The sequence below is a fragment of the Oryzias latipes genome, chromosome 16, assembly GCF_053564925.1.
Source record: "Oryzias latipes strain Hd-rR chromosome 16, Olatipes_Hd-rR_3.1".
NCBI classification, from domain to species: domain Eukaryota; kingdom Metazoa; phylum Chordata; class Actinopteri; order Beloniformes; family Adrianichthyidae; genus Oryzias; species Oryzias latipes.
Genome location: NC_136252.1, coordinates 31,187,003 through 31,210,559, shown reverse-complemented (window position 1 = coordinate 31,210,559; position 23,557 = coordinate 31,187,003). Strand labels below are relative to the sequence as shown.

The following is a 23,557-nucleotide window of genomic DNA, read 5'->3' as shown; positions in this document are numbered from 1 at the left end:
CTATCTTACAGCCTCTCACAATCCCAAACTAATATTGCTGGTTCAGTTAAAAAAACGAAATATCCAAGCAATCCATTTGTACAGTTTTGAACCAGATTCCAGCTCAGACGAGGAAAGTGAGGACATATCTATTTGTCTGCAAGTGGTTGCACCAGCAGCTTGTTTTCAAACAGCTTTTTCTTGTCTGCTCCGGTTTCACGACGGTGTGAATAAATAAAAACTCAGAAATGCAGTTTTAATCTGAATGTTCTTTATATTTGTATGTCCTCCATCATGAGAGAAAGGCTACAAGAACATGCATTTTGTTTTAATGGAAAGGATCAACAAATGAAACAGTTATTAACACCTGTCTAGCGCTGCTCAGATCCCTGTGACTCAACATGTTAAACATTTTTGGTGATCAGTTCTTGGCACCCAAGAGGCTCCACCATTCATTTTCTATATTTTTATTGGTCAAAGAGGTTGCTGGAGCCTATCTTGTCTGGCGTCAGGCTGGCAGGGTAACTCGTGGACAGGCCGCCAGTCCATCAAAGAACCACACACAGAAACAAAATCTCATGTGTTTGTGGTCAGTTTACAAACCGTGCAGCAGGTTAACGTTTTTCAAAGAAGAATAAGGGTTCACACTTGATCCAGCATTACAGGGGGAGGCAGTGATGCATTGATGCAAGTGTGGTTCTGGAGGTGAGGCTCTTTTGTGAATCAAGAAAACCTCACACTATAATCCACAAGTTTATGTTTAAAAAAATTCATAATAATTAAGCCTATTTTTTGTGATTAACAAAAGTGTCAAAAAATGTTCATTGAACCAATTTAGGAGATTAGAGCTGGATTTGCAACAAGGCCCAGTATTTTCTTAAAGAACAGCATCTCTGTGCTTTGAAATAAGCTTCATGAACAGACACAAGGTTTTTGTTTAAGGCAGACATTTTAAGGTCACATGGATGTATTTTCCCCCCAGATGACAGGCTTGTCTATGTGGTCCTTAAATGCAAAACAAATTTCTGTTGTAAACGGGATGATTTTATGCCCTTTTTTCCAGGAGCTTGTGTGGAGGATATATATTGATAACAGTTCTCTACCTCATAAAACGACATTTCTGCAGCGAGAAACACAACATAATTTTGGTCTGTTTCCTTTCAATGAGCTCTTGTTTGTGTTAAATGTGTTCAGATCTTATCGGGTTTGCAGTGCTGCATCAACTATAGCGAGCCCAGTGCTGTTTCCATGACTACACATCCTTCCTCAATCCCACCACCTGTTGAGTCAGGATTGAAAGGTTTTTTGCGATGGACGGAGAAGAGGCGGGAGAAAACGAGTGAGGAAGGAACGAGAGAAAAAAAGAAGACTGAAGTGATGCTAAGAATGACATGTGTATATGAGACGATGAGCTTAAAAAAACAAAACCAAAAAATACAGAGAGGATGGGAAGGGGGGGGGCGGGAGCAGCTGCTGAACCTGCTTGCTTCCGCTTCATGGCCATGTTAATGAGCAGCGTTGAATACAAATAAAGAAGCCTGGTGTCCTATTCATTAGAGGGAGTGTGGGAATGAGGAAAAGACGAGGAACCCGTGTGAGTCTCTTTAGGTTCAGGTATTTGAAGCTGGATTCTGTTGAAGAGGCTCTCACTCGCTCCTCCATCCTGCTCACTCGACTCACTTGTGAGATGATCAGTTCAGAACTTTTCTTTTTAAGCCGTGGTCTAGCACTTGTGGTTATTTACAAAAGGACAGAACAACATGGATAACTACATTTTATAACTTTTTATTAATTTTGAAAATGTATTCATTTTTATCAATAACACTCAATGGGTGTTTTAATTGAATATATTTTCATTGGATATCCTTTTTATTGATATTTTAATTATTTTAGGTTTTTTTTAGGTAGATAATTTTAACATCTGTCCAGCGACAACAGACGAAAAATAGCCGCTGGGCTATTTTTTTTATACTTTTAATGTCCCTGAGAATTAAAATTTAAAAAATTAAATAAAATTAAATTCAGGGGATGGATCTGGTCATTCTGTTGCAGCAATGTTGTGGTGAATATTTGAGATTTGGTTTAAAAAAAAAAGGACCCAGAAACGAGGAATGGTCTTTTGGACCAAAATGGACGCCATTTCCTGGACTTTGACGCTCACACATTAGGGAAAACTGAAAATCGTGTTTGGTTCCTGCCCGAAAGTAAACACATTACACTTCTTTCTTTTTCCCCTTTTGAAGCATTATTTATATTTATTTTTTAATAAAGGAAAGAACTTTTTTCTTGGGGGATTTTTTATCCACTTCAGCTGCTGTTTCTTTACCGTTCTGCATCTAAATAGAGTTAATTTTTTTTTTTTTTGTCAGAGTTTTTAAACGATTCTGAAAGCTTTTGTTTATTTGGTGTACATCACTTTACCCCCCACACTGTCTGGGTCATAAAATGAGCTGGAGGACCCTGACTGTCAAAGCCAATCAAGGTCCTCTTTAAAAGTTGTCAGGGCCAATCAGAATCCTACGGGTCTGTCGGCGCTTTAGTGGCTTCCCTCACCAGGACGATCAGGGGTAAACAAAAAGAGAAGCCTGTGGGCCGGCGGCACGCCAGCATTGCAGCACTTGGCCTTGAGGCGCCCCCCCAAACAGTTGCTGTGAAATAAAAGACACAAATGCACACACACACACACACACACACACACTTAACTAGGGAAGGGAAACTCTCCTTCTGAGAGTCCACACTCTTCACTATAGGGCCTGCAAATGACCCCAGTTAACAGTGTGTTATGCTGGCAGAGAGGGCAAGCATGCACACACACACACACACCCACACACACACACACGCACACACACACCCACACACACACACACACACGCATACACTCCTGCACACAGACACTGTGAAGAATCGACTTATGTAATCCAGTTCACAGTCTTCTTTATCCAACAAAGACCCTTTGAATCTCTTGGTTTTGTCTCTTCGGTCTGTCACGACTGAGTCGAAAACTCTTGATCCGCTGGTTCTGACTCGACCCAGTCCTGAACCCACAGACGAAGGTTCACTCTGCCAAGTCTCTGACCCTAATTGAGTAAAGGACATTATTGGTCCAGCTCCTAGGCCTTTGAAGCTGTGGTTATAATTGTGCTCCTTTGGAAAGACGTACAATCTTTTCATGTTTTAAAACTGAATTTGTCAACCCTAAATGTGTAGAGCCAGACACTCAATGTTAGCATTTGATCTGTGAGAGGATCTTTAGTCTACGTCTTCCAAATCAAAGATAAAAACCAGCAGTTTCACTCTCTTTGGACCGAATACTTCCCATTTTTGCTGCTTTTAGCATCTTCAAAGTAAAGCAGCAAAAGCGAGCTGCTGGAACTGTCATAGAGCCACTGTGCTGCTTCAAAACCATCCGTCCGTCAAAAAGGTTTCTCTTCGTTAATCCAATTAGGCTAATGAGGCGTTGAAAGCTCTACATAATTGGGGCTCAATCCAGAGATGCAGCGTGAAGGTTCTGTCAGATGCACAAGACTGGGAACCCAGGTAGTCATTGTTTCAACATGTTTTTCTGTCAGAGTTTTCAGTAGTATATTCAGACAGGATGGAAGGAAAGAGGTGAATATGCATTAGGCGGCAGTGAAGAGGAATAGCAACCCCCCTGAATGCGATGATCTGCCTTGGTAAAAGACACTTTTTTATCTCCAAAGTTTCCTGTTTTCGCTAAAGATAAGGATGTGGAGATTAAATACTGAAGACTGGGAACAGATGTACATTAAAAAAAAAATTCAGACCTTCATTATTGGACTCAAAGCACCATGAACTGTAAACTCTGAACTCTTATTCCAGGACTTTTTTGTTTTGTTTTGTTTTTTATAAGTTGCTCTATTCATTTATCTTTTGAAGATTTTTTTGTGTAAATGCTTGATATCCATCTACTTTTTTCCCCAGATACTTTTCAGTATATTACAAAATAATTCCATATTGAACCTGAAATCATCCAAAAAACTCAATTCTGAGTTGTAAATTTTGCCATTTATTTAATTTATTGCATTGGCAAAAAAAATGAGATCTAACACTTTTCTATGTTGTATAACAAAGATTGAACGTGTAGAGACAAAATAAAAATGTATAAACTCAAAAACAAAGCGAAGACCAAGCTTCGCCAAATGTAAAAAAAAACAAAAAACGGACCAAGCTCCACTAAACTATTTACAATGCTGTGTCATATATGTACAGTTCTATGTCATAATTCTTGCTATGTTTTTTTTAAACCAAAAAAATCAAAACGACATACTTTTTGAAACAGTTATGTTAAATTTTGAATGAAAACAAAGCTAATAGGGGCAGTTTTCATTCACGATGTCATACTAGGGGTCAAAGGTAGATGGTGTGCATGAAAGCAGATCTGTAAAGTGGCCTGATATGGTCACACCACATTTAAGTTGCTCATTATCCACAGCTGTATTGACATTTTGTTTCTCTCTTGTTTGTTCATACTTACCTTTATTTCATTTTAAGTTGCACCACTGGCTCTTGATAAATTCATTTTATCTTTGGGTGAAGTGATCATCTTCTCAAACATTTAGGAATCACCCAACAGGTGTGTCTGTCTGGGTCTCCACAGACCTGAAATATGTCAGTTGTCACATTTGCACTGCACCGTTCCGTCGGGGCATCTTAAAAACCTGTATTTCTGAGTCAACCTGCTGGGAGTACTATAACCATGTCCTGTTAAAGTAATTTCATTTTTTTTCATATGTCGATATTAACCTCATAATGAGGCTTCTATGTTTGTGACATGGCGAGAAGGAGGTCATCTGTTATTGTTCAGCTGCTCAGTTGATGGGTTAAACAGCAGTGGATTGTAGTACAGCTGAAAGGATTCGCCCCAAATGACCTTAAAAAATGCTTCTGCTGTTCCAGGAACAAAACTTCAGGTTGGAACCTAATGTACAAAAAAAAAAAGAGTAAGTGAAGTTGAATCAGTCACACACATATTTTCTTGTGGCTCTGCTTGGCTTTTCTTTATAGGGATTTCTCCAGACATTTGGTGTGTTTCAGTGAAGAGCAGTGAGAGATGTTGACGCTCTGAGGCTGTAAACTGTCATCGTCGGGCTGTGCAAATGGATGTTTAAGAAAAAAACCTTTAAAGATGAGCTTAGCTCAGTCAGAAAAGATGCACACAGATGCCATTAGGAGGAAGCTATCAAGAAAAGCTTCTTACAGGACAAAGAGAGCACTTACTGATCACTACGGGGAAATCAAACCTGTTTGAAACGGGAAAACATAGGATTTATTTTGAAAACATACAGTGCTTCCATGTAATGTGCACTAAAGCTCAATCCCTGAAGTTCTTTTGTGTCCTATGACCTCTCTTAGATTTGTGTGATGTGTCGACAAGTTTGAGAGCACTGGCATAAGATACAGTATTTGCCATCACTTCATATTCTTGTTTGTTTGTTAGTTAAACCTCCAGGACTTTTTGATGGGAAAGCAGCAACTTAAAAACGGTTTTCTTTAACATATCTTTCAACGCTTTAAAAACTGCTTTGCAGTGACAACCTGTGTAAGTTGCAGCTAAGGCTGCACGAGATGAGGAAAACTTGCAATGTACAGTTAAAGTGATCAATGTTACGAAAATGATATGACTTGCGAACAAATACCAAAAGAAAAAACTACTAATACATCATTTCCATTTTACTGCATATTTAAATTATAAAGGGGGCGACAGTGGCTCAGGTGGTTGAGCGGGTCGTTCAATGATCGAAGGGTTGGCGGTTCGATCCCCGCTCCCACCAGCCAAAATGTCGTTGTGTCCTTGGGCAAGACACTTCACCCTCCTTGCCTCCAGTGCAGCTCCACTGGTGTGTGAATGCGCATGAATGATCCCGGTGATGGTCAGAGGGGCCGTAGGCGCGAAATGGCAGCCACGCCTCTGTCAGTCTGCCCCAGGGCAGCTGTGGCTACAACCGTAGCTTACCATCACCAAGTATGAATGAGGAGTGAATGAATAATGGACATAATGTAAGCGCTTTGGGTGTCTTGAAAAGCGCAGAGAAATCCAATCCATTATTATTATTATTATTATTAAAGTGGGTACTTTCTGTTTGGAGCACCAGGTGGGAGGGGTTACTCAGTCCAGTTGTCTTATTACACTCAATAGTGTGGATCAAATTGGCTATAAAGGTCTGGTTTGGTATCAGTCACTGAGCGTGTTGTAGTTTCTATCCATCACTGTTTGGTTCTGAAAATTGTGTTTTGGCTGAAAATTGTTCTCACATTTGTGTTAATCAGGGGGAATAAAATGAAGGGAATATCCTTTACCGAAAAACTTGTTCTTGTTTGTTTACCATTTCATTTTGCAAAATGCGGATTCAACTTTTTGGGATTGTTTTTCCTTTGGTTTTTCAGGTTGAATGTCACTTTGATGCCCTGATTAAAATGTTGTGACAATAAAGTGGTTGGTTTCTAAATGTTTGCATGAATGTTTCTGTCTCCAAAGGCAGTTATCGGTTCATGAAGTTCATGAGCTGAAATGTTCCAAAACGCTGCGTTCAGGTTTTGTGAATCAGTGGAAGACGGATGCAAAGCTTCTTAAAGGGGGTCATTGTATCTTTTGATCTTCTTAGATGAATTGTCCTGGCTGATACCTGAGCCCAAAGAAGCTGCAGGTTTTAATGTTAAACTTCTTGTAGATTTGTTTTTGTGAAATTGAATTTATTTGGGGATTTGTTAGAAAAAGCATTGCTACAAACTTTATGAAACCTACATAATTACTGTTTTAACAACTACTGAAACATTGTTTTGTGCGACCCCTCCTTAGATAATCACGTCCCCCATATAGTGTATGTACCCCCAAATCCCTGCCCTGTCTTGTCCTGTAATCCATAATATTAGCCACTCCACACTCAAGTACTTTAGTAAATTATTCCCCTAATCCAAAGAAGGGAATGACCCCAAAGCAGCTTTTAGTGCGACTTTTCAGATGAAGTAATCAAGCGCAGAATGAGAATAGAGCTGATCAGCCAATCAGGTCTCGATTTAATTTGCTTCTTCCTCAGAACCCCTGCAGCCTCGCCTGGTTCTGCAGGCCGGAATAGATCCAGGGTGGGAAGCTGCTGCTTGTCAGAGGGATGCTGGTATTTTAAAGCTGGGGAGGGTGGAGAACTAATCCCCTTTGTCTTTATTGTTACAAGCAGCAGGCGCAGCTCTTGGATTGGATATTTGCAGCCTTTCTTGATAAATGTTTTAGTTAAAACGGCAGTAATGTGCTGAATCTGGGCCTCCTTCAGAGACTGACACATTTATCTTAGAGGAGGAGGAGGTGATGGTGGTTTCTGCCACGAAACACTTCACTTTAGAGCTCCTCACTGATGAATGTCTTTTGCTGCATTCAAGATCTTTGTGGGTTTAATCTGTTAAAGTAGAATTTTTCAATGGAAGAAAAATAAATGACATTATACTGTACATCTAAAAACACAAAGATCAGCAATTTTTTTGTGCTTTTGATTTTTTCTTAAACAGGCAGTTAGGACCCACTTAATCAACCCTTGTGCTATCTTAGATGACCCCACCCTTAAATTGACGTGTTCTCCCTACCATGAAAAAGGTGGATAAAGGTGGAAAGATAATCCATGGACACCAGTGAGGATCACAAATCATTGAAGAAAAAACGTTCAGAGAACTGTCTAGTGGGTCTAGATGACCCAACTCCCAATGTTAAAGTGCCTAGGATAGCACAAGGGTTATAAGTTCGACAGAACTTTCGTTGGCGAACCACAAAGTGTCTTGTAATGTTACACCCACGAAGCTTCTTTTCAGATTATGAGAAATTAGGGTTTTTCTCTCTCTTTACTTTCGTTAGCAAAAAGCAAATAACAGTATCTATTAAACAAAAACTCTTTATTTTAACATCTCCATTGGAATTTGGTCTGAACACAAAGTGCAACTTAATACAAACTGTCAAAATGTTTGTAAAACTATGCGGCAGGTGTTTTGTGATCACCTGCCAAATCACCAACAAATTCAAATGAATCAATATAATGATTAGGCCCTACAAGAATTTAAACAGCTAAATGAAGATTATAAATTTCTACCACTCAAAGTTCAAAAGGTTAAAAAATTGATGATCTTATACCAAGATGAGTGAAAAACTCATATTATGTTGCTAAATTGATAGTTAACCACATCAAATGAACTACAGCATTATTTGAAAAAATAACATATTTTCTTGATTTGATAAATGTTTGTTTTTCAGGTGAAATCTGCAGCCTTTGCATCTCCTCTCGTTTTCCTTTTTTTTAATTTTTATATTTTTCATTTTGCCATTTCAGGACTTTTTATCTACTCTTGAGTTTGACTTCCTGTTAATATTTCCTTCCTTGAAAAATCTGAAATGATGTTGCAGAAAAAAATTCTGTTCTTTAAAACGCCAGGATTGTTCTTTTGACTTAAGCTGAAGTTTGATCAAGTTTTCAAACTCTATCCTTATTTCTTTTTCAAAAAAGATGCTTTTTGGGGTCGATATGTGTATTGTGACCATAGGGAAACTCATATTCTGAGTTTTCTGTTTGTCCAAGTAAATGTTTTTTTTTTAAACGACAGCATAGACTACAATGTATTGTTCATTTTGTCCAGTTTTTCTTTACATAAAACAATTTTTACCCACAATAGAGGCTCCATTCATTCATAGAGTCAATCTTAAGCCATTTTCACATTTATTTGCCTATAAAATTGGGTTGAATGCTAAGCTGATTGTTTTCTTTTGAAACTTTAGACAAATTCGCACTCCTAAACGTTTGAACTACTCTGTGTTTTTTGTAGGAAATGTTGCCGGCAACAATGCAACTGAGCCAGAGAGCGCAGTCAATATCACCTCGCTGCTGGTGGAAGAGGAAAGGCCACTGAAAGTAAACGAAGGCGTCGCCACGGTAACCGGGATCAGCAACTCTGCCACCTCTCACCCCATCAGCACTGTGACCCCGAGGGCGGGCCGGATGCCACGCGCTGGCGAGGACGACGATCAGAGCAGCGGCATGTTCGGTGAATCTGTGGTTCCCACGGTGGAGAAAGTGAGCGTGTCGGTGCCGCCCCAGCTCAGTCCCGACTCAGCTGAGACGGAGCATCTGTTGCCTAGCAACCCACACCGAGATGAAACGGCGGTGGAGGGAGAGGAGAAAAAAGAAGAAAAGGAGGAGGGGCGTTTGCCACACACTGACCCACCATGGATCCAAGCCAAGGACACAGCTGTGTTTGACCTGGACCACATGTTCACCACCACTGCCCCTCCCTCAACTGCCACAAACCCCCCTAACCCAGACGTTCTGCATGTGGACTTCTTTGACCCCTCCTCTCGAGGGCGTAACCTAGACCTGGCCCCGCCCTCTCCTTCCTTGCGAGCTCATGAGCTGCAGGGCAATGACGCAACTTCCTGGGTCATGCAAGAAAACTACGACTACCTTACCCCCTACGAGGACGCCGTGTCCCCCACTTCTGATGATTACACCTACAGTACCACAACCGATGCTTATGAGATCAGCGAAGACCCACGGGGTGCTGCTGGATCCCCTTCCCGCTCCAAGCCCCGTTTCTCTGGGTCGGGTTCCTTCATCCCTGGAGCCCCTTTTCCGGGTGTGGGTGCACCGAAGGTTCCTGCGAGTGCCGGCTCATCAAGCGGATGCCGCTTGGGGTACCAGCTGGTCAACGGCAGCTGCCGCTCGGCCTGTGACATGCAGCCCAACTACTGCTTCAACGGAGGACAGTGCTATCAGCTCAACAGCGAGGAAATGTTTTGCAGGTAAGATGTGGTGCAACCATACACAGAAGTATCCTGAACAAATACAGCAGAAGACATTTAAATGCTGCCAAAAGAAAAGAAAAAAGGATTTGCACACTGGGACAGAAAACTAATAACTAAGGTCAAAAATCTATCACGCTAATAGTTAATAATCAAATGGTGTGATCACAGAGTTGTTTTGGTTTCTGTGCAGGGGGGTAAGTGGTCTGACTGCTAACCTCTCCATGGTGCACCAAAGATGGCTTTAGTAAGCTTCAAGGCCTCCAACCTCATGCTAAAGATAAAGTAGGTTTAGACAACGAATTTGCAGATTCATGTCAATGTAGAGAATCATCTGTGGATCAAGTGGCCAAATCCATAAGCTCCACAGGAACCCACTGGGTACGGGATTAGAGCTGCTGCTGATGGTGTAGAGTAATGTTGCTCTTAATTCTTTTCTAATACTCAAAAATAAAAAAGCAGAGGTTTGCTAAAATATACTGCAGATGCACATCAGATTAACCTGAATCTTTTTTTTGTGCGGTTAAACAGCTTGAGCTCCTATTGTGTCAGCACACACAATTTTAGTCTTAACTCAAGCTTAATGGGGAAAAAAGTAAACAGAAGGTGGTGTGATGCAAAAACTTCAAACTGTACGTACTAACAAGCTTAGGAGCAACACATCTTAACAAAGACAATTACAGTCAGTCACAGTTTGCAGAATACTTTAATAGTTTATTTGCTAGAAAAACCTGACTTGTGGGGTAAAATTCACTGACATTCTTATGTGATGACAATGAAGAACAAGAGTTTTGTTTGATTAAAGAACTGTCCTGTGGTTTCTGCTTCTATCAGTCTTATTTTAGACCAAAGAAAGCAAAAAGACTGCTAAGAACCAAGCTGCTGGACGAGACAATATTAAAAAAAGAGTTGATTCTCATCCTCTTAATGGCTTTCACAGTCACAGTTTCATTAAAATCAGGGTTAGGGTGCATGCTGTTATTAAACAAGTCACACAGTTTTTGCGAAGGGCCTGAACCGGAGTAAAGTGCCAACCTTGTTGCACTTGGCCATGACCTGAAACTACTTTTACCAGTGTTTGTTTACTGTTTACTGTCAGAAGCACATGGAGTGTGTGTGTGTGATCCTGGGGGTTGTGTGTGTTCAGACATGTCTTATACAGTATTTGATGAAGGAAACATGGAGAAATCGAGGAAAAAGCTGCAGTGAGCGTTCCACGTCAGATCTGCAGAGCAGGTTTTGGGCTTCAGTCAGCAGACAGCTGCAGAGACGAGCCTGGATCAGAGAGAAGCTGAGGGGCATCTGACTGCTGGGCACGAGCCGTTTATGGGTCGGTGGGGTTCTGGTCGAAATGACCGCCAAAATGCTCCTCTGCATTTGAGTGTGTGGGAACTATAATGTGTGTTTTATGCTGAGTTTGAATCCGACTTAATAAGTGGGAGTGTGTGGGGTTTACGCTGGTGTGTCTGTGCTTGGGTGTGCAGCATGATGCGACTGATTCAATTACAGTGAGATTAATGTTTGGACCTTAGGCCCCCAGCAGTAAAACAGAGGGCCCTTTGAAGGCTGTTTGATGACCTGTGACCAGATGATTGTAACTCTTTGGTGGAGGCAGAATTGCACATCTGTGGATCTGTGCAGCTCACAATTCACTTTTTAACCCTTTTTAGGCCACTAATAAGAGTTTTTGCATGTGCAAATGTAATATTTTAGACATTTGTGTTTAGTTTCAAGACCAAATTAAATGAATTTGAACACATTTTTGCATAATTTTGAGAGTATAGTGCTGAAATAAGTGTGCATAGGTAGCAACTTTCTGTGCATGTGCACAAAAGACCAATGTAACAGTAGGAGATAAAGACATCTCAGCTGCTGCAGAATTGAGTGCAGCTCATTGATTTTATACTCTGAAAGCTTTTGGCTGCAGTTTAAATACACCGTTTTGCAGATTGATTTGTCATCATTGTTGCAACTGAACTCTCCTGAGAATCAACTTATTAGTGAATGTTTTATTAAATTCTAGCTGCTACTTCCTTTTTTAAAATTTGAATGACGTTGAGCTACCAGCTGCATCGGCTCCATGCTAAATGCTTTTGCATTGTGCAGATATATAGTGGTTATAAAGTGATAGATGGTGATGCTGCCCAGGTACTTTCAATTAGTATAAATAATTAACTCTTTGTCTTTTAACTGTATCTAAATGTTTATGAACTCAAACAGAAAAACGCATCAGTATGTCAAACATTTAAACTCATGAGGAGAATTTACCCAGAAAAATCATGTTTTTCGCTGCTTCACTCATGTTGATTTCACCATGGTGGCTTGTTGTGTAGGCATATATATATGTATTTACACATTTATTTGTATATTAATACTGACATTTATCTGTATAAATTATTAACAGGGGGAAAAATGGGTTTCATAAGCATTTGTTTTGGCTCAACAATCTTCACTGTGGTCCATAAATCGTCATCTTTATGTTCGGTTAAATATGTCACCTCTCAGATATTATTGCTTTCAAATGGATGAGTCAAAAATATTCCCAGTGGTTTAGTCCAAGTAATTAGGCCCGTATTCAAGCATCTGGGGGAAACAATGACAAGAAACATGTGATCACGGGAAAATCAAACCTGTTTGATTTTCACGGGAAAACCCGATAAACTAAATCAGATCAACTGTTCCTATAACCCGTAAATGTTTCTTATCTGTTGTGTATCAATTGTTGTAGCACTATGTTGAGAATACCATTAATATTATTGTTAGTCAGATGCTCATCGTGTCACATACTAATTAAGTTGCTAAACATTATAATTATCTCAAACCTGCATAATGGTTTATCTACACATTTGCTCAGGATGGACTCAAACCAATGAAACCAAATGTTTTGCTTTTTGGAGCTGAGATGTTTGCAAAGATAAGAAAATCTTTGTTGCTGCTGAATTGGGTAATTTTTTCCACAGATTTTTGCACAGTGGCCTTCTTTGAAATGTTTGCTGTGAGATGCACGTGTTTCATTTGTTCACAAAGTCTGCAGTGTTGATTTTAGAGGCCAAGTTTTTATAAAAATGAAACCATCAGAAGTTTTTCTATCTATTAGCCGAACACTGACATAATCGTGGGTTCTTTTGCAATTAAAATGACATGCATGCAGTTTACATACTGGCCCCTTTGGACTTGAAAAATTTTTGGGTTTATTTTAACATTTTAGGTACCCCCAAAAGACAAAAAAACTCAAAGAGCTGCTAAATAGATGCTGAAATATTATTTTTGAGGAAAAATGATGGTATGCGTTCGATGACTGTAAAGAGGAAAGAGTGTTCCAAAAAATCTGCAGTGATAACCTGAGCAAGGCCATTAACCTCAAGAGATTGGGTTTATGTGTGGAGGCAGAATCCTATCAAAAGGTTGGAGACAGTTCCTAAAATATAACAGCTGCAGGAATTAGTGTCTTTAATACACTTGACTAATTGTTACTGTACACTTAATCCTAAAGCCTCTGCTACAGACATTTATGTTTTTTTTTTCTCCTTCTACCCTTTCAGGAAAAAAAACCAGCAGGAGATTGTTGAAGTGTTTACCCTTTACGATGGTGTAAGTGATCCTAAAAGCAGCCATAAATATTTTAAAGCGGCGCAGCTTGAAGTGGTCCTCATCTGTTTTTTTTTTTATTTTAATTACTTGACCGTTGATGCGGTCTTCTGATGAGATAATGAACTCCGAGCTCATCTGAGTCGGAGACGTCTGCTTTAAAGGGGCACTTTCAGTTTAACTGTACACATAACTAAATAAAACAGTATCAGTAAAACCCCTTTGCAGTTTTGAAAACACTTCTGTGACCACATTTGCTTTAAGAATTTTGCCGGTTGAACCTCCTGCTTTGAAGCATCAGTGGCATCTCCGGTGCTGGCTCTCGTGTGATGGGACCGGCCTGTGTTAGTATCATAAATCCCTTCCTCCTCTGGAACTGCAGGACTGAGAACCATATTCGGAAAAAAGGGACGAGGAGAAGCAGAGAAGGGAATGACAGAGGATGTGTGTCAAGGCAGCATAAAAAAACAAGAGCTGACAAGCTGTTTATGTTCTGTTAGCGCAACAAAGAGGCAGATATAGGGAGGGAGAGAGCACAAGAGAAGTAAGAATTTAGAGATAGTTTGGCTAGAAACTATCAATGGCCTGGGAAGGTAGAAGGAAAGAGAGTGGGCAGTGGACGGAGGAGAAACTGAGTTGGAGAATGAGTCAGAAACGTATAACGCTTGCCAGTATGGAAACGACTGGGGAGAGCCAGGTTGAATTTACTGGTGTGTGTGTGTGTCTCCTGCAGCTTGATGTAATTAAGGGAACATTTGATCATCAACAGCCGATCATATCCACTTTAGAGCCTTTGCACACATCATGAAAACACTCAAATCCTCATGCAAGATTATAAATGTATCACAGATCGCTTTTAAATCAAAAGAGCTGGGAATGGAGGCCAGAGGGTGAAAACCGAGACTTGGGGCTGCTGCACATATATATACATGCACGGTTGGTGCCAAGTCAAATTTAAAAATCATTTTTTTAATCTCTGACTAACAATTATTTGCATGAATTAGTTTCTTGTTTCTTGTTCAGTATATACTTTGATCGTGAACATGCAGCTGTATAGGCAGACAAAAACACAGGAAAATGTTTCTATTGAGTTTTTAGGTGGGTGTGTACTGATGCAAGGACCTTTGAATCCTTTGGCCTGCCCTGTTTCTGTTTTTGCCAAGTGGAACAACCACACATATGCTCTTATTTAGCGGGGGGAAAAAATAGGTACATGGAAGCCTTTGGGGTTACCAGTTAATTAAATTTGCGAAGTTATGCAGATTTTTTTTCTTTTTCACACAAAATCCAAGTTCACAGAATTTTAATTGCACATTATTTCTTAAAAAATTCAAAAATTGGCTCTTTTTATGAGTCTTTCAAAATAGGTCTGAAGCTGAGTTTATTTTATTCTTTAACTTGTTGTTTAAAAAATGTTTTTACGAGTACCAATACATGTTTATATAAAAGACAAAAAACATAATTAGCCTTTGCTAAAGCATTCTCTTAAACATTTTCATTTCTTATTTAAGGCAAAAAAATGATAACATGCATATTTTGTCATTGCTGAAGTAGAGGACAACTTTATTTATGGGACTTCCTGGTATTAAAGGACTCGACCTCCTCTTTTGTTCTCAGAGCCACTTAAAAATCCACTCCAATTAAAATTGTGTTTTTGGTGTTTTTAACATGTGCTTGTAGCATTTTAGTGGCGTTGGAGGACATATAACGAGAAACTCAATATTAGAAAAAGCGTTTGAGTATTTTTTTAAATTCAAATTCTTTGATATCAGGAGCAGACAAAAAAAACTGTCGGCACAAGCTCCCCGCTCCATTCTGATGCATCCTCTTGCAGACAAATAGATCCATACGTCTCTGTTTTCTTCGTCTGAGCTGGAATCTGGCTGAAAACTGTATGGCTGGATTGCTCCAATATTGCTCACAGTTTTTGCTGTTCGGTTGGGGTTGTGAGGGGCTGTAAGCTAGTGGGAAAGAGTGTAAACACACGGATGATGGGGAATGAGCGGAGGCTTACTCTGTGCCAATGGTCCAGCCCACAACTTGGAGGTGAATTTCATATGAACTTCTGCTGCTCTGCACAAACTATGTACTAAAGAACGGCACCGATTTTTTTAGATTTAGGTTCAAATCTACGGTGGCCGACAGGGCTCACACTACATGCAAAAGAAAAAACGCAACGACATTACCTGAGGCACAACGAAATTACCCGCAACACGACGACATAACCGCAGCAATAGCATTAGCCTCAGCACAACGGAAATGAGGACTTTTTTTTTACTACCGGCGGAAAAAAAATAATTCAGTTTAAAAACTATTCAGCGCTCCTGAGAGCTACGTGATATTTGGAAAAGATTAGGGTGTTTTCTTACTAGATAACGTAATTTCTTACAAATATACGTTTGTATAAAAATATAAATTTACCCAGCTCTCCACATAGTGACATCTGCATCTAACGGGCTTTGTCTTTTTTTTTTTATTACGACTTTTAAGTCTTAAATTTAACAGAAAAAACTAGTAAATGTACAAGCTTATCTCATAAATTGTACGATTTAAAATCTCAGAAATCGTCAAAAATGACGGATGACGCAGTGAGGTAAACTGGAAGGATAGTTGCTTCTGCGAAGCAAAATTATTAGCTGTAAACGCTGATAACAATGTTTTTTTAATGTGCAAACTTTCATTGTCTTCAGTTTTTATCACTTGAGGTTAAAAAAATGAATATATTTCACACCATTTTGGTTGGTAAATGTGGAAAAATTGAATATGGGCCACACAGGCCAGCACTGCTGAGGACCCGACCCTGATGCAGACACTTCCATCTAAGATTTATGACTCTCTGTAAAGAGAATTTGGCACCAATTGAGCAGACCCTAGGCATCCAGCGTCACCTTTACTTTCATTGTTAAAGCAGAAATCCACATCCCAGCCTCCTCAGAGCAAACCCAACTTTTTGGGCATGTTTGTTTCTTTTTGAGGTGAATGAAAGCAGGGGAAGCACTGCAGCTGGTTGTTGACACGGGACACATCTGGAAGGTTGTAAATGGTTTGCAGTTTATGGTGTTGTGACTGCACTCCAGGGATGCATAGCTAAATGTAAATAGGTTTGGTTACAGATCTGTCATTCGCAGCTTTAACAAGCTTCTTTTAATGCCTAACAGCGGGAATGCCTTCTGTCTGCTTGCATGTGGAAAAATGCAGAAAATTAAATGTATGGGAAACGAAAAGAAATGAGATAATCACATTCACGCTTTCCTTCTTGATATCAAAGGCTCTGACGTGCCTGAAAGTGTATATAGTTACAAGCAAACATCCACTTTTTTAATCACAACAATATCACATTAGTGAACTAGATTATTTGTCTGGTACGGTACAATTAAATAATGTTAAGACCTGATTATGGAAAATTATCGGGAATTTCCTAATTCCAAGTTGAGATTGGTGATTTCATCACCCATTCAAATCCCTTTTCAGTTCTCAAAATGTTGGATTAAGCATTTGTGGCTGATTGAATGGTCCACCTCTGTGCGCCTGCTAATAAAGTTATAATGGTTCCATCTGCATAATGGTAGGCCCCATAGTTATGTTTTATTTAAGCCCGTTTGTTCTGTATGCGCTGCAGTACAATTAGTGTCTCAATGACGTTCATGATGTTATTTCAAAATCCCAGTAATGGAAGACAATAACTACTTAATCGAATATCTTCTTTGCATTACAATCATTAATGTGCACAGTTTTACATCAGCTTCAAAGTATATAATAGCCATATTGCACACAGTCTTGAATTATAAACTCATATAAAAGCCCACAGATCAAAGTGATGGAAAAATATTTGACATCAAGTAACAGTTCTTCATATATAAAACAACTCTATATGAACAACCACGTTTAATCCAATTTTCTGAAAGATGAGTGTTGGAACACTAATGAAGTTAGCAGTTTGAAGTTTCCACACAAGCTGGAAAATCCTTGGACTTTATTGTTTGACCATTCATCTATGAAGTCCTTTAAGTTTTATCGAGGTGGAGATATTTATATTGCAGAGAAGGATGTAAAAGAAATCCTTAGAGTTCATTATATAACATGCTTTTCACTCATAGGATCACAAAAAAATGTATGTTTTGTTGACAGACATGAGGTTTATCTACAGAAATGTCTTTTTTCTTGGTTAACCAGTTGAGCTTCTTTATAAAAGCTCATCTAAACTAATCAAGCTAACACTGATTTACCAAATAATATGTATTAAAAGCAAGTCCCTGTATAATTCATTCAGTGATTCACACAAGACTATCTAGAGAACATGAAGTGAGCAATGAATGTAAAGCCAAATTTTAAGAGGTGCAAATACAAAATGAGGACATTTTCTAGTGTTCAAAAATGATAAAAAGTGAAAAGGTGCAGATATTTCTGTACAAATACTTTTGATATATTGTAAGAAGGGCTATATACATTTTTATAGAATTGCAAGTTCTACAAGAAAGTAAAGCAAACCCAATAAATAATTGAACATTTTCTTATAAAAAATCCCTATAAAACTAAATTCTCCCTATAAAACTAAACTCTCTTTACCTGTCCAGGTCTAAACAAACCTCTAATTAAGATAATGTGCAGGTTTTAGACAGAGCTTGGATTAAGTGAAACTGCCAGTTCCTCATTATTTCACAGCTGTCTTCATAATTGTTTCTGTTTTATATTGCATTGTTTTTTTTCTTTTTATCTGATGAGACGAATGTGTCAGAGGCGCTCAGCAGTCACCCATGTCTGGCAAAGACTTGAAGCAGCACAAAGAATCCGCTTTGTTATGTGTACAAAAAGAAAAATGAATTCACACGGGAACAATAAAAAGGCTTCATCAGAAAAATGATTTTCATTCAGTGGTTTTCAGTGCACACACATCAAAACTGACTTTTTTGTCCTGAAATTTTGTGTGCTAAACAAAATGGACTACATTTACTGAGCATGTCTGTGTAGAAGATGCTATAAAGCGCTTTTACCCCACTTTAGAACTGGATTTTCCTCCCCTTTGTATGTTTGTTCTGTCAGCAACGCACCACAAGGGCCACCCCCTGCAGCTTTGGTAGACTGGTGCTTATATGTTACATCACAAACCAAATGACAGTTGGGTGAACACTTTTATGGACATATACCAGAAATCATCTCTTGGTTATTAAACAAAACAAGTAAGGGATAATGCCCGACGAGGTAGCTATTTTGTAAGGGATAATGACAGACAAAATGTTCTTAATCAGAATTTAATGGACTAATGGCTTCTGTTTAGTCCATTAGTTTCTGTTATACCATGGTCCGGGTGAATTCTCGATTCTGATTGGCTGCTGAGTGTGCGTTAAAAAGTGATAACGCACAGGGAAAATGCACACCTAAAAAATAAGTTCCAGTCACATAGCTTAAATGTTTTGTATCACTGCGCTGGCTTCTTTAAAACAAACTTTAGCTTCATCATCTGGACAAAAACACGTGGTAAGAGGTGAACTTTCTTTCTGAACTGATTTAACCCATCAGCATATATATCGCTTCCCTTGCCGCTGAAGTCGAGGTCCGTCCCCGCTCAATTCAATTCAATTCAATTCAATTTTATTTGTATAGCCCAAAATCACAACAACAGTCGTCTCGATGGGCTTCGAAGTAAAACATGAAATCAAAAGGATCACAAATACAAAGAGTTCAATAGGAAAATACTAAAATGAACTAACAAACTGACTAAGCTATACTGGCATCCCTGCCCTTAGACCCCCCTTCGCGGTAAGGAAAAACTCCCAAAAAAACCGGATTCCGGAAAAAACGAAGAAACCTCAGGGGTGCCCACATGAAGGAGGGATCCTCCCCCAGGACGGACAGGCGATTTACCAGAACTCTTAGAGAAGAATTAACTTATCTAAATCTACAACTACATATATAAAAGTCCAGCAGACGAGCTTCATCCAGCCGTGGTTGTGGGGACAGTCAAAGGCGCGAGTCGAGCCGGAGACAGGAACCACAGCCAGGTGTAGGAGCAGGAGCAGAGGCGAGGTACTCGGTCAGGTACAGAGCAGAGACGAGCCAGAGATGAGCCAGAGGCAGGATCCACAGCCAGGTGTGGGAGCAGGAGCAAAGGCGAGGTAAACGGTCAGGAACTGGAGCACGGATGAGCCAACTGGAGTCTGGAAGCACTCCCACTCCCCAGGAGGGGAGAGGAAAAGAGGGACAATACATGAATCGCACTGCACCAAACAGAGGCATGGAGAACTAAATGATAAATTATGATCAAGAATAGAGGAGAGGAAGGGTAGAAGTAAAAAAGGAAAGAGGACAGAACCCCAGTGTACCATAGTTACCCCAGCTTCAACTTCTAGCAGCCTTTTAAAAGAAATGGTTATTATTAAGTTTAATTTAAACAAACTAACATTAAGTTAAATAATCTCTGAATACTAACTAGTCTGACAATAAGCCTGTCCAAAGAGGAATGTTTTCAGTCTAGCTTTGAATGTAGAAACTGAGTCGGCCTCTCTTATATGAGCTGGGAGTTTATTCCATAAGACAGGGGCTTGGTGGCTAAACGCTCTACCTCCAACCGTACTTTTACTAATTCTAGGAACCACAAGCAGTCCTGCATTTTGCGAGCGAAGTGTTCTGATTGGTTGGCTCAGCCGGCTAAGTGGCACCATGTGACAAATAGTCCGCTTCTTTTTGTCCTCAAGCAGTTTCCTGCCTATCCACCATTAACTATTTGTTCCAGTTTTTTTGTTGTTACGGTTGGTGTTTAGGCCAGCGAAATGATATAGAACATTCAGACTATGTGACCAGAACTTTTTGTTTTTAGTTGGTGTTCACTATGACATTTTGAAGGACATCCTACACCCATATCAGAATCAAGTATTCATCCAGACCCTTGTATAAATTAATTTACGTCTATATCAGTTGTTAGATAATCATTTTCTTTTTCAATACTTTTCAAAAATTTAAATATTTTTACTTTTAGATACCTAATTTAAGCTTAAAGGAGTTAATCTAGACCTTTGGTGTGATTGGGGTTGGTTTTAGCATCTTGCACCATTTGAGGGAAATAGATGGTTAGATACTTTTTTAATGTTTATTTTGAATAGCTGCATCTTTATCTGAAAAACGCCTGCAGATGCATCTGGCTGGATGAAAACTAGACCTTGATGGATAAATATAGAAATGTGTCTTCATAAAACAAGGGATATTTAAAATCAAATATCAGAATAAAGTAATCTTTTAGCTTGAACAAAGTGTGTTCAAGTCTTTTGTTAATACTTTCCAGAGGTGACGGAAAATGAGCCAAAATTGCATCTTGTTTTGTTCTCAGCTTTAAGTAGAAATTGGAAGTGCCTACAGTCATGTCGTGCGTTAAGTCTTGACCAAAACCCTTCGGAAAAAAGGTTTTCCAAAATCAGCTTCATGTTTTCTTCTTTTCATCCGGACCCTCGTGTAGCCTTTCTGTGGATCCACAGTTGAACCTCCACCCAGTAATTTATGGGTCCCACCCTCCAAGTGAACATGTGAACTAATGAAGTCACAACATTATTTTAATAAGCTTAGCTCATTTTATTCCAGACATCTTGTTGAAAGTAGTCAAAAACACTGAAATCTTTAGAGTTTGTTCTCTTCAAAAGTGTAATCGGATCAGATGGAGCTCCATTTGTTTCTCCGGTTTGCTCGTAAAATCTCTCTGAATCTGATCCAGATCTCAGCTTTTGGTGGAATCAGTTTCCTTTTATTGAAAATAAAAGCATGCTTTAGTTTCAGCTGCTGTTCGGCCTCTTGAGAGTTTTCTGCAGCAGAGCAGTGTTCCTTGGCTTGTCCTCTGGTGGCCTTTTTATCCGCACATCCAACTCTATCTGACTGCTGCCAAACACTTTAGCTGTTTTTCCTCCTTTCTTCCTTACTGCCGTCTGTGCAGTTCTTGTTTTGCGAAAATCCTTTTTTGCTTCCAGGAAAAATCTTGTGATATGTTCCTCATATGCAAATCCTGGACCTTATGCTAAAATATTCCATAAACATCCCTCGGTGCCCTCTCCTGTCAGTTTTTTTTTAAAATGGTTTATTTTGATCCAACCTTCTGTTCATTTTGTCCCTTCTAACCTTCTGTAAATCTTGATAGAAATTCCCCACTGACTTGTTTTCACAGCTGCTTCTCACTTCTAGAAAGTGTTAAATGATCAAAAAGGAAACGTTAAGTCATTAACGTCACACATTCAGCCTATCATGCTCTGGTTTCACTGAAACTGAGTGTAATGCTGCCACAGTGCAAGCCCAAGGGCAATGCTGTGACTGCCCCCCTAAACGTGATGGCTTGCAAAGACCCAAAATTAGCTGAAGAAATTAAATTAACCAAACAAAATAAAAAATAAAAACATATGACTGTAAAAACAATGGGCAGCTTAACCTCTCCCTTCTCGTGTTTCCAAATAGGAAGTACCGTTGCTTCCTGATACGGGTGCCGCCATATTGAAATCAGTCAACAGTGATTGGTCCGAGTTGCACTGAGTCATCGTATCTATGGCAACTGCTATCACCTTTACCATAAATACGAGAAATTATACCTCATTTTGCAACAGCTGGTGTTAAGACATTTTCTATGGATGACATCACATCTTGATTTGTCCATTGTTTTTACGGTCAATGGGTTTTCTTTGCATTTTTTGGGATATGGCACCCCAAACTCTCAGCAAACCCTCAATATTCTACCTGCACCCCACAGTTGGGCTGGCCAAATTAAGGCCTCCCCCTGTGTTACAAGTCCACCCCTGGACTTCTCACTCTTCCTTTTATCACTGCCACTCTAAACCTCCCCTTTTTCCTCACTAAAAAGCCAGCAGGGGTTCTTATTAGAGGCTGCAATCCCCTCAGCACAACAGCAGCAAATACTTTTTTTCCCCTCCATCTGCCTTCACCTCCTCTGTTTTTATGGCGGCCCAACATAATCTGGTAAATATTGAGATGATTTGTTCCCTGTAATGTTGTGGTCCTGTCTGCTTGTCATGGTGCTGTGAGGCTGCGATGAGGCCTGGCCATGATGGGTTTGGGGAGGGGGCTTCACTGTGGAATAGGATGAGCGATGTCTGGTGGAAGAGCCAAAGACAACTTGGGCCTCTTAAAAGTGTCTGGCAGAATACTTTTTTTTTTCCTGTTTTAAATCAGAAGTTTGCTCCCTGTAGTTTCCTGGGATTTAGAGGAAATCCAGGAAATTGATTTGCTGAAGTTTCCTTCTTTCAAATTTAGACCAACTACAGCAAAAGCTCAATTCCAGCGGCTGCTGTCAAAGGTGGTACAACAAGTTTCCGGGTCTGGGGAACAATTTTCCATTTCTTCTTTTCCCCTAAGAATACATGTTATATATTTATGGAGATTATTAGATCTAATTCTTTAGATCTACATATGTCTTCTCAGAGCAAACAGTTGTCAGTCTGAAACATATATTATTGGTGGTGCAATTAAAAAGCAGTAATTGCAGAAGGTGAGTCTGTGTTTGCAAAGCTCATCATAGCTGTGATGGTTGCAGTTTTCAGACAAATCGACAAATGTGTTTTTGGTGACAGTTTCACAGTGGTGTTACCGAGAAGGCCCTGGTTTGAACCCCGGCTGGAATCTTTATGTGTGGATTTTCATGTCCTCCTCGTGCATGCGTGGGTTTTCTCCCGGCACTCCAGCTTTCTCGCACAGCTCCAAAAACATGGTTCTTAGGTTGATTGGTTACTGTAAATTGTACTTAGGTGTGCATCTGAGTGAGTGAATCCCTGTGTCTGCAACAGACTGGTGACCTGTTCAGGGTGTAGCCTGCCTTTGCCCAACAGTAGCTGGGTTGGCTCCAGCAGCCAAGTGGGGCCTGAAGATGGATGGATGTCACATTTTTAATTCACAATTAACAAATAAGATTTAACACTAAAGGACAGAATCGGGAAGACATCAATAGAAAAACTAGTGTAAGCACAGTAGGTGAAGGGTTATCCACAATCAATGCTAATGTTTCCATCACTGTGTCAGCTTTACACGACAGGTTAGAGCAGTTTTTAGTCAGGCGGCAGTCGTGCTTGATGTCACTTATCTTCTTTTTCATAAAACACAAACAAGAACCAGAAAGCGCCATCTTGATGACAGAAGAAAAATCTAAACTAAGGCAAGCTGCTCAAACTGAGGAGGCAAGCTTGATTGAGGTGAATGCACTCAGCAAAATGAAGAGCAGAG

The 23,557-nt window shown here is 39.7% G+C and overlaps 1 protein-coding gene across 15 annotated transcripts in view; it reads left to right on the top strand.

The window, feature by feature from the left end:
* The window catches only part of cspg5a (chondroitin sulfate proteoglycan 5a), a 54,457-nt gene that overhangs the window by 11,598 nt on the left and 19,302 nt on the right, over window positions 1-23,557 (top strand). For all 15 annotated transcript variants that reach the window (XM_078932542.1, XM_011485756.3, XM_020710391.2 and 12 more), the window contains exon 2: window positions 8,797-9,769. In XM_078932542.1, the coding sequence (XP_078788668.1) occupies window positions 8,970-9,769 (800 nt within the window). In that variant the 5' untranslated portion in view covers window positions 8,797-8,969. The remainder of the gene's footprint in view (window positions 1-8,796; window positions 9,770-23,557) is intronic.